We start from the raw sequence: 14,312 nt of genomic DNA, 5'->3' as shown, positions 1-14,312 counted from the left end.
AATTTGCCAACACATGATGGGACGTGAACATGATCGTTTGACTTGGGTTCTTTTTTCAAAGCAGATTATTACAACCTCTTTGCTGACTCCACAGTTGGCACCAATAAGGCTCTGATTAATTTGAAGCCTTAATATGCCATCTTTTGTTGCCTACTTGAAAATCAGGTTGACAGCCTGCATAAGGTTCAGCCTTTAAGACGGTTTCTGCCAAAAAAAAAGACACAGAAAAAAAAACCCATCCAATCCTAATAAGCCTACACTGACTCCCTGACAGTGTGTTGGTTAGATTCAGATTATTTTAGTTTACCTAAACATATTTAGCAGATATAATCATAAGCACTACATTCTTCCTTAGAGCGAAGTTGCAGGCCATTACTCCAGCATTTCAAATTGGTATACTAGAAGTTCTCTTTAGCTTTCTGAGTCTGTGGAAGCATTGTGTTTGGCCTTGCCACTTAGGCTGCCCTTGTCTGAGACTTTTCAGAACTCACCCTCTTCATCTGATCCTCCCAACAAGGGTGAAAGTGGCTCTTTTTTGTAGTCCTGACTGCTTTGCCTAGTTAACCATGCCTAAGGCCAGTCTACTCTGAAAGCATTGCCATCATTGCTGGAGATAACGCGAGTTGCTAACTCCACCAATATGTTGTGACAAAAATCGGTGCAGTGGACTAATTTCACCTTCAGTCTTGTCGCCTTTTCTGCCTTACTTTTTCTCCATACGTCAGTCAGTGCCCGCACTGTGAGAACTTCATTGACCTTCTTTTCTTTGAAATGAAACTGTAGTAGAACACGAGAATGTTGGAAGCTCTGTTGAAGACAGACACTGCAGAAAACAGTTGATTCTTTACATTTTCTGCTCCAACATTTCAATATATCTCTGTCCCTTAACACTTTTATTTGGAGCGGTTTCCCCTCAATAGATGATTTTGTTTTAAATACATTTATTTTCTGCAGTTGTCTTTGTATAGATGTATAAATATATAGTGGGAGGGGACATGACCCGCAAGAGGTTAATCGAGTGGGTGGTGCTGCCCCTCACCTCCCTCAACTGTAGTAATAAAGAGCAGATCACTCTCTTCGCACCTGCATTTATGGTCTATGCCTGGCTGTTTTCAACATCAGGACCATCTTAGCTGTCTGTTCCCGTCACTAGTGTGATCCATACTTAAGACGCCATAGCATATTGCAGATGCAGACAACATTGGGTTGTGTTAAGTGGCGTCTGATTTTCTGCTTCCCAATTTTGTATGCCTGGATCAATGGCATCCCCATGTGCTTATTGTTAGTTTTGCATGCAAGCTAGACGATGCGGCACCGCCATTACTCTTTTATTGTGTGTTAGTTTTTCGGTCTCGCCTAGCGACGCAGCGCATGCGCTGCTCGCTTGCGAGACTATTGTTGTCAGTTTTGCTTTGGAAGCGGGGTGGAAGCTCCACCCATGCTTTTAATTGGTGCGCGTCAAAAATGCTGGCTTTTGATTGCAAGGGAGGCATGTTTGTTCCCTCCCAGTCTCCGGTTTGCCGTGCCTGCCCTGACAGGAGATGTGCACGTCGTCTTTTGCTCGCGACGTTTCAGGCATTGTATTATGTACGAAGTGCGTGCTTTCACTTTCATTTTCCTTTTGCTCACGCACGGCGTCTCTGGCGATCTCAGCTACTGCTTGTTCATTTACCTGCAATTCGCATTGCTTATGTAATTTTATTGATTTAAATCTGCAAGCCATTATTTACTTAATTTTATCAGTTGCGATCGACATTTTTTCGTACACATGGGAGAGCTGAAGCCAAGACTCGAACCCGGTTCCCGAGTCCCAAACTCGTCAGCTCTGTAAGTTACACCAAGCCCTCTCACGTCGCTTACTTCAAAACACGCTCCTAAATAATCGTCGTTTTTCATTATGATTCCCTTGCAATTCACATTGTTTAGATAATTGAATTGATTCCAATCTGCATGCTATTGTTTATTTCATTTCATTAGTTTCTATCTACTTTTTTTGTTACCACAGGGAGAGCGGACGCCGACACTCAAACCAGGGGGCATTTTCTAATTTTAAAAAATGAACTGCGCCCTGCTCTGATTAACTGACTCCGTCCAGAACCTTCTGCCTTTTCAATGCCATGGACCTGTGACTTACTTCTTCAAGGCCCTGTCAGCCTTTCATAGTCAAGCTTCTGCCCCAAGCCTGACAGTCTTTCTAAGGAACTAAACTAGCGTGACTGACTAGTTCACAGCCCTGCCTGCCAATATGAGGTGCCAGCCTGCTGCATACTCGTCTTTTCCCTATGAGCAGTTGGTGTGCTGCCCTGGAAGGTCTTGGACGTGGGCAAATGTTTATTTAAATAATCACAATAGCTAATTACAATTCCTTAAAACTTCTGCATAAACACGCACTTTGTACAGATAGTCCTTGCTTACGAGAAGCAAGGCTGGCAGTAAAAGAGGCGCAGTTATTACCAGCCTTGCTTCTCGTAAGCAAAGGCTACAAGTACAGAGTGCATGTTTACGCACCTCTTGCAAGTTTTCAAAACACATAAATAAAAGGCATTGTCATTTACAATGCCAATAGCTTAAACTCTCGCAAAAGCGAGACCTATTGCATTGCAAATGCTTGTTAAACATTGTTCAGTGAGGAGACTCGCAAATCAATTGTTTAGACCCGTAGTGCAATGCAGTGAATTTCTAGGGGTTGATCCTGGCGCAGTGGGTGTAGCTCTACTGAAACACAAACCTGGCCCTGAAACTCTGCAGTGATGTTTCTATCTAACCGAATCTGCAATTATTACTACACCTGCTTCAGTCCTTACAGACTGATAGAGCTCTCTGCAGTGAGTGCTGATGCTGTATAATGGTATTTTAATGTGTTCATATTACACTGTTTATTTTCTTCCAGCGACACCTACCCAAAGTCTCGGATGCCAAGAGCCCAAAGTTATCCAGACAACCACCAAGACTTTTCAGGTAGAGATGACACATCAGCAAATCTGGATTTGTTTGTAAGAGTACAGGTGTGGAATTCCTAAAGCCCAACTCCCACAACATATTGTTTGGGGTCAAGGACAACAAGTTTTCATATTTATTTTGTCCGTGGGACAAGTAAGCCTGCAGCACAAATCCTTTGGCTGCCAGTTTACTGTACCACGTTATGGATCAGTGAAGGGCATTGTCTGCAGTTAATGCAATATTTGTGTCCTTAAGTTATTGTTGTTTGAACTCGTATACATGGTTCAATAATGCAAAGCCTTTATTATTTGGGTGAAGGCTCTAGGGAAATGTAAGCTCGGACTTCACTACTGATACTTCCAGCATAAAAATGTATACACACGTTTGCAAAGACTAACACTATGAGTGTGTATAATACTCATAGAACGCTCTCTGATTTGATGCAAATAGTTACAGAAGTTGGTAAGTAAAATTGAGGTTTCTTTGCTTTAAAAATAAAACGTTCATAAAAGAAATACAACTAGGAAAAAAAACATTTTGCTAAATGTAATTTTTTGTACCATTTCTTTGAAGCAGCATTTTGTTAAATGTGTTAATGCACACCAGTATGTCCAAGAAAAATGCATAATGGAAAATCAGTTTAACCAGTTTTAAGAAGATTATGGGAAATATGAAAAGAAACGAGCATTGGCAAAGCCAGTAGGTTCGACATCGGTGGTCAGTCTTTTGGTTTTGTCCATGCGTTTCTTGTTTTGATAAGAAACTTTATTGTTGTGGGACACTGGCAACAAGCAAACGTATTTTGGGTCTCAAACGCACACATTGCCACAATAGTTCCTGGTACTGAACAAAACTACTTTGTGTGCCAATATGTTCCTAGTGATAAAGGACAAGGCTGTCACTCATAATGTAGCCAGCTGGTAGAGCGAGAGGGGGACAGAATTTTTATAAAAAACAAAAGGTGTTGGCTAACCAAATTAGTGACCCATTTCTTACAATTTACAAAAGTTTACCCATGGTATATGTCCTTTCATTAGTGCAGATTTACGTCTTTAATAAATTACCAAGAATTTACAGAAGTAGGCTAGAACATGGTTGTGGGAGGGCGGGCCGGATAAACAGACGAGGAGGCTGTATATAGTGGGCCAGTTGTTGCTTTTTATTATCGAAATTTAGAAGGAGGAAGACAAGCTGTACATAATCCCTCGGAATCTCCTGATGGTTGCTCGCTTCTTCTAGATACGATGGTCCCTTCCACTTCCCCGTCGTCTCTGGCTTCTTCTGGGGGTGTATGTCGACCACGGAGGCTCATAGAGACAAACGAGAGACAAAAGGAGCCGTCAGTCTTAGCTTCTCTTTGCCAGGCCCACTCTGGGCAAACCCGTCACCATCTCCAGGGGGTGCAATAAAGTACGAACGTGTAGTTGGTCAGGATCACAAGTGAGGGTAAGGAAATTAAAGTGCAAAAGGGACTAGGATTAGGATAGGGACAGGGGCACGTGGGGATTCTTATCCAGTCTGAGGGGTGTCTTGGGGTGAACACTACGGAGTATGCCTATGGGCCGTCCCTCCTACCCGGATTCCACCCCTCCCTTCTCTTCTACCGGTTCCTGATTCTGGGTACTCACCGGCTCCGCCGCAACTCTCCCCTGGAGTTGCGGCCGCTCTCCAGCCTCCTCCTGTGGGGACCACCAATCTTCACACCACCGTTCGCCATCCCCTTCGTCTTCTCCGCTACTCGCTCTGGTGTCTTCGTTCTCCTTCGTCTCCGTGATCTCCTGGGTCTCCGTATCTCTCCACTCCGCTCTCCGTCTCTCCCCGACGTCTTCCTCTCCGTTGTGAGCTGTTTGGTCCTTTTTCTCTGTTGCCGATCTACTGCTTCCGGGGTCGTTCCCTCCTTCCGTGATGACTTCCGCAGGAAGTGGTTCCTGTGTGGGCAAAAGACGGAAGGGTGTGTTTATCCTCCGGCAGGAGGTCGGAGGAAACTGTGGCACCAGGGTCCTACTTCCCCCAGGTATGGGTCCATTATTGCGATATGTAGCCCGGGGCCGGGAACCTCTCGGTACCCCCTCACATCCCCTTTCCCTTGCTGTCTTTCTAGTAGGGGAGGTTGTAGAAGGATACCGGGAGAAAAAGTCCACATTCACCTGGTCACTCCCTTTTCGATGTCTTGTCTGGAATCGGTACGGTTGTAGGAAAAGGAACCATCGTAATACCCGTTCGTTATTCCCTTTGATACGGTCCATCCATTCCAAGGGAGCGTGGTCGGTGTATAATGTGAATTCGCGCCCTTCCAGGTAATATTTCAAAGAGTCAACTGCCCATTTGATAGCCAAGGCTTCTTTCTCAATGACTGCATAATGTTGTTCTCGTGGAAACAATTTACGGCTGATATATAATAGAGGTTTTTCCTCCCCCTGTCTGTTCACTTGGGAGAGGACGGCTCCTAACCCTTGGTCTGAGACGTCGGTTTGTAGTACAAAGGGCAAGGTGTAATCGGGACTAGCCAACACTGTATCTGAGGTTAGGGACGCTTTTAACGAGTCGAAGGCCCTGACCACATCAAGGGGGGGGTCTCTTAGTTTGGCTTCGGTTGGTACCGCTTTATGTAGCAAATCCGTGAGAGGGGCGGCTATCTGTGAGAACCTGGGTATAAATCGGCGATAATATCCCAATAATCCCAGAAAAGCACCTAAGTCCCTCGCAGTTCGGGGAAAAGGGATTTGATATATAGCAGCCAGCTTCTTACTTTGTGGTCTTATGACACCCTCTCCCAACAGGTAGCCTAAATACCTCACTGTTTGTGCGGCTAGGTGGCTTTTAGCGGGGTTGATTTTAAGACCGTAGTCCCCCAGGGCTTGAATCACTTGACATAGGTGGATGAGATGTTGTTCCCAAGTATCACTATAAATGATTGTCATCTATATAGGCGCCAGCATACTTCTCATGGGGTTGCAAGATTATGTTCATAGCCCTCTGAAAAGTGGCAGGAGCCCCATGTAAGCCAAAGGGTAATACTTTAAAATGAAAAAGACCCTCTGGGGTAGAAAACGCTGTTTTCTCTTGATCTTCTTTTCTTAAAGGGATCTGCCAATACCCTTTACAGAGATCCAAGGTACTGATATATTGAGCTCTTCCTATCCGTTCGATCATTTCATCCACCCTCGGAAGAGGGTAGGTGTCAAATTCTGATATTTTATTTACTTCGCGGAAATCAATGCAGAAACGCACTGAACCGTCCGGCTTAGGTACTAAAACTATTGGGGAGTTCCACTCGCTGGTGGAGGGTTCTATGATCCCCATTTTCAGCATCTGCTGTACCTCTTCCCGGATGGTGTGTCTGCGGGCCTCCGGTACCCGATAGGGTCGAAGGCGTACTTTTTTTCCGGGAACGGTTCTGATGGAGTTTTCCTACAAGGTGGTTCTCCCGGGGGTCAAAGAAAACATGTCCTGCAGGGGTGACAGTCTATGGAGGAGTTCCGTTTTTAGAGGGTTTGGCAGCTCGGGGTCGATACATTGGTCGTACAATGGAACAGGGACTCCGGCGTTTCCTACGAGGCTGGGAATGGGTCCCTCCCATTTTTTTAAAAGGTTGACATGATATACTTGGGCAGTCCCTCGGGCTTTGTCTAGCTCTACCTTATATGCAACAGGAGTTATCTGTTCTAATATACGGTAGGTTCCCTGCCATTGTCCCAAGAGTTTATGGTCTGACGATGCCATCATGAGCAACACCGCATCCCCGGCCACAAAGGTTCTAATCTTGGTTTTTTTGTCGTATTGGGTTTTCTGTTCATCCTGGGCTCGTTCCATATTATTCCTAACTATGGTACGAATTTGCTCCAAATGGGTTTTTAGACGGCTTACATAATCAACCAAGGGTGTGGCGTTATTTGGTTCCATCTCCCACTTCTCCCGGACCATGTCCAGCAAAGAACGAGGTTGGTGTCCATACAGAAGCTCAAACGGGGAATATCCCGTGCTCTTTTGGACTTTACAGCGAATGGCATAAAGGGCCAGGGGTAACATGTCTTCCCACCGTCGGGCTTCCAGATTTAAGAGTTTTTTTAAAGTGAGTTTAAGAGTGGCATTGTATCGCTCCACTAGTCCATCAGTTTGGGGGTGGTAGGCCGCTGTGCGTATCTGTTTGATACCTAACTGTAAACATACTTGTTTTAATAATTTTGAAACAAACGGGGTCCCTTGGTCGGTCAGGATTTCTTTTGGGAATCCTACTCTCGAAAAGATGGTGATTATGGCTTTGGCTATGCTAGGTGCGTTTGGATGTCTTAAGGCTATGGCTGCAGGAAATCGTGTCGCATAGTCTACCAATACGAGAACATACCTACATCCGCTACGGGAGGGCAACAAAGGACCAATGATATCCATCCCTACTCTACAAAAGGGGATATCTATTATAGGTAAGGGATGTAGGGGTGCTTTAGGGGGTTTATATCGGCTGGTTTTTTGGCAAATGGGGCATTCCTTACAATACTGGTTTACTTGTTTGTATATCCCGGGCCAATAGAAGTTCTCCGTTATTAAGTGTCCTATTTTCTCATCACTAAAGTGTCCCCCCAATAAATGACTATGAGCCATGTATAGGACCTTCTCTCGAAAGGGCGAGGGAACTAACAACTGAGGTGGAGCAGCAACCGTGGCTTTTCGGTACAACAATCCGTTGTTAACAAAAAAATAAGGACATACGTGTAAGGGGTCTTCACCAGGCAAGGCTTGTTTCCATGCTTCTTGTAATAGGGAGTCTTCTCTTTGGGCAGCGTGGAAATTACTGTAGTCTTCCCAAGGGTTGTTTATGGTTTGAACTGGCAAAGCTGTACGGGGTGTCCGCTTTTCTTGGCGTCGTTGCTTTTTGGTTTTCCTAGCTTTCGAAGGAGGCCACTCCGGGGTATCGTCCTGGGCGAAAGGGGCATCAGCCCACCAATCTTTTCCATCCGACCGGGCCTTCGTGAGCAATTGGGAGAGCTGCGGGTAATCATTCCCCAATATGATCTGTTCTGGTAGCTTAGGAATGAGACCCACACGCAAGTCGGACCCTGGATCAGTGGCATGCTGTATACGGACGTTCGTTGTAGGATATTGTTTGGTATCCCCATGGACACAACGGATATTTACTATCCCATTGGTTTCCCCCAACGCAGTGCCTAACTCTTGAGGACGTATTACACTCTGTCGACACCCCGTGTCGGCTAATGCGGTCATGGGTTGTCCATTTACGGATATGCCACAGCGATACGAGGCGGAGGAAGTGTCCGGTGTTAAACAACAATAGTTCCTGGCAACTCCTACTTCCATTGGTTCTTCCTTTTGTGGACAGAAGCGAGCTATATGCCCTATTACCCCACAATTGAAACATTGTGGACCGGTTATGGGGGCTCTCAGTACAGAGGGACCGGGAACCCTGAATACAGGAGGTCCTGGGACGATACTGTTAGTGTCTGGTTTCCGAATCAGGGGTGGTCGGGGTAACCGGTGGGTTCCGCTGTTGCCGGCTTTCCAGGGGGTTTCTTCTCACCCTTTTTGAGTCTCTTGTGCTCTGCTGTAGGCACTCACTATCTCTACTGTGGTCTCAAGAGTGAGATGAGCGTGTTGCCTCACCCATTTCTGAAAAGGGGGGTGGAGGGAGGACAGGTACTGTTCCAGGTACACTTTGGCCATAATTTCCTCTTTGGTAGCGGTAGCGGGCTTTAGCCACCGGTCGGCCATGTCTTTTATCCGAAAATACAAGGCCCTGGGAGTTTCTTGTTGACCTTCCTTAATTTGTCGGAACCGTATTCTATAGGTTTCGTCGTCAACCCCTAGCCTTTCCAAGATACACTGCTTAATGTCTGCATAGGGGGAGGTTCCCTGAATATTGGCAGCTTGATACGATGCTTGCAGCTCTCCGGATAGAAGGGGTCCTAGATACTGTCCCCATTTCTCCACAGGCCATGCGGCGGCGAGAGCCATCCTTTCGAAATTGTTGAAAAAGAAATCCGGATCTTCTCCACTAACATACTTTTGGAGAATCACGGATGGTAGGGTACTTGGGGTTCTCTGTTGGCCAATAGCATCAGCGATTTTCCCCATTGCGGAGTCATGGGATTGGCTTTGTTCTGATATTACTCGTTGTAACTTCCCTCTATCCTCTTCTACGACGGTCAGGAATCTCTCCATCGCCTTTCCCAGGCATTCTTGGTTTTCGGCCATTTTTGCAAGTATAGCCTCCATGTCTCCGGCGAATCCCACTTCTGACACCACTTGTGGGAGGGCGGGCCGGATAAACAGACGAGGAGGCTGTATATAGTGGGCCAGTTGTTGCTTTTTATTATCGAAATTTAGAAGGAGGAAGACAAGCTGTACATAATCCCTCGGAATCTCCTGATGGTTGCTCGCTTCTTCTAGATACGATGGTCCCTTCCACTTCCCCGTCGTCTCTGGCTTCTTCTGGGAGTGTATGTCGACCACGGAGGCTCATAGAGAAAAACTAGAGACAAAAGGAGCCGTCAGTCTTAGCTTCTCTTTGCCAGGCCCACTCTGGGCAAACCCGTCACCATCTCCAGGGGGTGCAATAAAGTACGAACGTGTAGTTGGTCAGGATCACAAGTGAGGGTAAGGAAATTAAAGTGCAAAAGGGACTAGGATTAGGATAGGGACAGGGGCACGTGGGGATTCTTATCCAGTCTGAGGGGTGTCTTGTGGTGAACACTACGGAGTATGCCTATGGGCCGTCCCTCCTACCCGGATTCCACCGCTCCCTTCTCTTCTACCGGTCCCTGATTCTGGGTACTCACCGGCTCCGCCGCAACTCTCCCCTGGAGTTGCGGCCGCTCTCCAGCCTCCTCCTGTGGGGACCACCAATCCTCGCACCACCGTTCGCCGTCCCCTTCGTCTTCTCCGCTACTCGCTCTGGTGTCTTTGTTCTCCTTCGTCTCCGCGATCTCCTGGGTCTCCGTATCTCTCCACTCCGCTCTCCGTCTCTCCCCGACGTCTTCCTCTCTGTTGTGAGCTGTTTGGTCCTTTTTCTCTGTTGCCGATCTACTGCTTCCGGGGTCGTTCCCTCCTTCCGTGATGACTTCCGCAGGAAGTGGTTCCTGTGTGGGCAAAAGACGGAAGGGTGTATTTATCCTCCGGTTGGAGGTTGGAGGAAACTGTGGCACCAGGGTCCTACTTCCCCCAGGTATGGGTCCATTATTGCGATATGTAGCCCGGGGCCGGGATCCGCTCGGTACCCCCTCACAATGGTACTCCTAGAAAATATTTGTGAACTGCATTTTAGCATGAGAAAATAAGTATCTGTTGATTTTCTCATGCGAAAATCTGTTGAGCTTTTACAAGTTCCCTTTCACCACTTTTTTCCCATTCCTGTAAGAAATTTGTCTTCTGCCTTGTCAGGAATACATTTCCAAGATTTTTCAGTATGGGAAAAGATTAGAGAAGAGCTGATGAAAATCCGTAAAACATGCAAGTAAGTAGGTTTGCACAGACAAAAGAGCATTCCAGTCCCGGAACTATTAATTACTGGTACCTCCAGCCCCACTATGTACATGTGCAGAAAGGTGTGAAAATATATGAATTGCTAGTACTCAACCCCTACTACAGAATGAGCTCTGGCATATTCAGAGAGCCTATTATCAGAGCTCTTACATAATGAGATTTCTGCAATAATTTGTCGTCGCACTACATGGCACCAAAAGGACTAGTGGATTGGGTTACAGGACAAGTAGTTTTGTCTGATGGTCAGGTAGATATTTTACCCCTAGATAGTTCTGGCTAACTGACATATTTCCAAATATTAAACCTACAGGCGTCATAAAACAAAGTCAGCTCTTTTAATTAAATTCTATCTCTAACTTACAGGCATACTATTAACCACATAACTGAAGCTCGATCCTGCATCGCCCTTCTCTTGAGAATGAAATCAAGTAGTCTTAAGTACACCACCAAGTCTTTTCCCTCATATCCAGTCCCCTTTGACTAGCTCTGAGATGCACGTCTCTTTCTGTGCATATCTGAGCTCTTCATGTCAGAAAGCATGTTCTACCTTACCAAACCAACTGAAAGTTTTTGAGTCTTAGAGTCTGCCAATTAAAAAACATTGACTTGTGATTCATGTGTAGTCATCTATTGCTGGATGAAATGTTCCAAAATTGTGTTCAAGAGTAGATGTTTATTTCATATGAGCCATTGACTCTAAAGTATGGAATGTTTGGGTCTGATAATGGCTTGTGCCAAAACGCTTGTTCTGTATAATACTTTATAATTTTACTTATGAACTGTATATTTTGTTAGATTTTGCTATGTCGCTCTCTAGCACAGCATTGTGATTGTCTGTGTCTTCATTCCCAATAGACTACGATAGCCCTGTCTTTGAGAAATTTGGCAAAGGCGGAACATATCCTCGCAGGTATCATATTCCATATCATCACCAGGACTACAATGATGGTGAGAAATTGTCCCAAATTGTGCTACATGTATTATTCATTAAAAGATCTCAATTGTTGGCAAAGATGCCGTTTATTTTTGCTCGTGGCTTTAAAAATGAAATCTTATTTCATATTCTCATAGATTGCTAATGTTTTTAAAAATGTTTAAGGTGCAAGGAGGACATAATAGCAACTGTCTTTGCCACTGTTAAAACAATTTGAGAAATCTGGAACCAGTTAGCTGAACGTTATATTGTTGCCTTATTCTGGGAATTTTAAAACAACAAAGGTAGAATCTGTTTTGTGAATTTGCAAATCTTTGTAAAAGGTGATTCACTGCAACACGTGTTCAGGGTATCCACATCATTCTGAAAGTCGAATTGGATTTCACAGTTTGGGTTGTACCTTCATGATAGGCCATGTGCTAGTCTATTTTATATAATGGAACAGCACCAAGATCTCGGATTTGCTGATGCATGGTGTTGAACATCGAAGCATTAGTGTTCAAATCATTGCAGTGTGTTGATCTGATGCAAAGAGTGCCTGCTGGGGCTCAGCATATGTCCTGATCCTTGCTCCATATACTTCTCCTTTTCCATTGAAGTTACGGGGATGGCGGTTTAAAATCTGGATTTTGTTGGTCTTTAGTTGACCTCTTTGTGAATCTTCTGTTTTCTGGCACTCAAGATCAGCATAGGAAAGAAGGACTATGCTTCTAAAGGTTATCTTCTGTTTCTTGATAAAAAAAGAAAACCTAATTACATACCTGCAATCTATTTTCAGGAGTTGAGAAAGAAAAAAGGTAAATACGCATTTTCCATCATGTGAAGGAACATCTTGAAAGAAAGAAGGGCAAGCTTTTCAGGGCTGTGGTTTTGTGCCAATTGATTGTAAACTGTTCCCGGCGATGTTAGATCTTATTTGGTGTTATACATTGTTATGGTTTATTATATATTTTTATAGTTTTATATAGCGCAAACTAGACCCAAGAATATCAGGTATCAGAGCACTTTACATGATCACCAGTCTTGTTACAGAAGGACACATTCATTTTTGTTAGGCTTCCATTCCATACGTATGGGGAGCTTGTGTCTAGTCCCTCTTGTTAGCCATTGGAGTGTGCCACTCTTACAATTGGATTCGTAGTCCTGACTTGTTTTTATAGAGAAATGATGACTTGTTTAAATTGACTTATTTTTATAGAGAAATGTTCAGTTCTTTTTTTTTTATATATTTCTTTTTATTGATAACAAGTTTACAAACTTCAGACATGTTACAAACAGTAGCAATCAGGAGTGCTTCCATTGTTGACTTTCCACATAAAGTACAGAGCCTGTCTACATCACGAAGATAATACATTTGACAAGCTGTCCTGCTGGTCTACATTGGGTCTTGCCCATATCTCTGCATCAGGGGCTCGCAAATTTCTCCCCTGTAATTATTCCACTTCTCCCAGATCTGCGACCACTTGTTGGGACACCCTCTAGATTCATACACTGTCCTCTCTGTCAGCATTCACCCGTCCAGGTCTTTCTTCCACTCCATAAGGGACGTTGGATCCTGCGTCTCCCACAATCTTGCAATGTTACGTTTTGCCATTGCCATACCAATAGTCACCCATATTTTCCCTTTGGTGTTTTGCTCAGTGGGGCCCCATATATTTAGGAGGCACAACACAAATTTAGGAGTCAATCTCACAACCCATCACTTCTGCCATACATTTTGTAATCTCAGACCAGTACACCTCTATATATGTACATTCCCAGAGTGTATGTATAAAGGTTCCCTCCTGTCCACACCTTCTTGTGCATTCCGGTTCCATTCTGTAGCCCATCTTCATTATTGCCGAGCCCGCAAGATAGATCCCGTGAAGCACTTTCAATTGTATCAGTCTCAACCTAGATGAGATAGCTACCTCCTTGGGGGATGCAAGTGTCTAGAAATGTTCAGTTCTGTTTTTAAGTACTCGTAGCCAAGTTACCATCAATTGATCTATGAAGAATTAAAGACAAACTAGCCCTTGATACTTAAATGGCTTGCATATTTGAACCTTCTGTTTAATACATGTAGAAAGGATATACATTCCTGTTAAGTGCTCACAGTTTATTACAGTGTGTGTGGAAAGTTTCACAATTGTGTGTTGTGCAGAAGACGTCCTGTTGCATCTAACAATATTCTCTTTGGTTATCTTTGTTATTACCATTATGGTTTTTGAATTCCTATGTGCCCAACACTCTTCTCCAACAATTGAGGGCAAGAACTAAAAACTGAAAAGCAGAACAAAGAGAGAGACATCCTTTATAGACAAACCACTTGCATGATCCATATGGTCTTTTTCCCAGAAACCGTGATTACTCTTATATAGGCATATACAAGATATTTGAATAGAGAACTTAATCCAAAAGCAGCAGAGTGCTTTGCAGGGTCAAAGACAAAGATACAGTCAGTCACTGGTTGGAAAGGAAGCGGGGTTCCAAAAGTGGAGGTGGACTGTTACCTCATTATCATGTAGTGTTCATTAAGCATGTGTTTTCATCTGTTTTGTAAATTGGAGCAGAGTTAGAGCTGTTCTGATGATCATAGGACTCTTGTTGTAGATCCTGGGTGTATAAATGGTGATTGTCAGTTGCGTTATATTTTGTTTTTTTGCACATTATTATCTCCAGTGTGATGGCTGCAGATGTGTCAAAACCCACTCAAGGGCAGTGGGCTTATCAGCCAGATAGGTGGTAGCTGTGATGACTTTGTAGATGATACAACTGGATTTTAGCTACTATATCCTAATAGGAGCAATTAATACTAAAACCCTCTGATGAGGTGACCTTCTTTCACCATCAATCCATCAAGATAAATATTGCACAACACCTTATCCTTGTGAGGACTTTTTGCACAGTTGGTTTACCACCTTAAGAGCTGCCTCTAACATGACCTTTTTCTCCTTAGACATTT

The 14,312-nt window shown here is 44.3% G+C and overlaps 1 protein-coding gene across 1 annotated transcript in view; it reads left to right on the top strand.

Annotated features, from left to right (window-relative positions):
• MAP3K2 (mitogen-activated protein kinase kinase kinase 2) overlaps positions 1 to 14,312 on the top strand; it is a 473,685-nt gene that overhangs the window by 225,423 nt on the left and 233,950 nt on the right. The window contains exons 10-11 of the mRNA XM_085649955.1: positions 2,891 to 2,958; positions 11,290 to 11,382. Coding sequence (XP_085506081.1) covers positions 2,891 to 2,958; positions 11,290 to 11,382 — 161 coding nt within the window. The remainder of the gene's footprint in view (positions 1 to 2,890; positions 2,959 to 11,289; positions 11,383 to 14,312) is intronic.

This window comes from Triturus cristatus, chromosome 3_2, assembly GCF_964204655.1.
Source record: "Triturus cristatus chromosome 3_2, aTriCri1.1, whole genome shotgun sequence".
NCBI lineage: Eukaryota > Metazoa > Chordata > Amphibia > Caudata > Salamandridae > Triturus > Triturus cristatus.
This window is presented reverse-complemented; position numbering and strand designations above follow the sequence as displayed.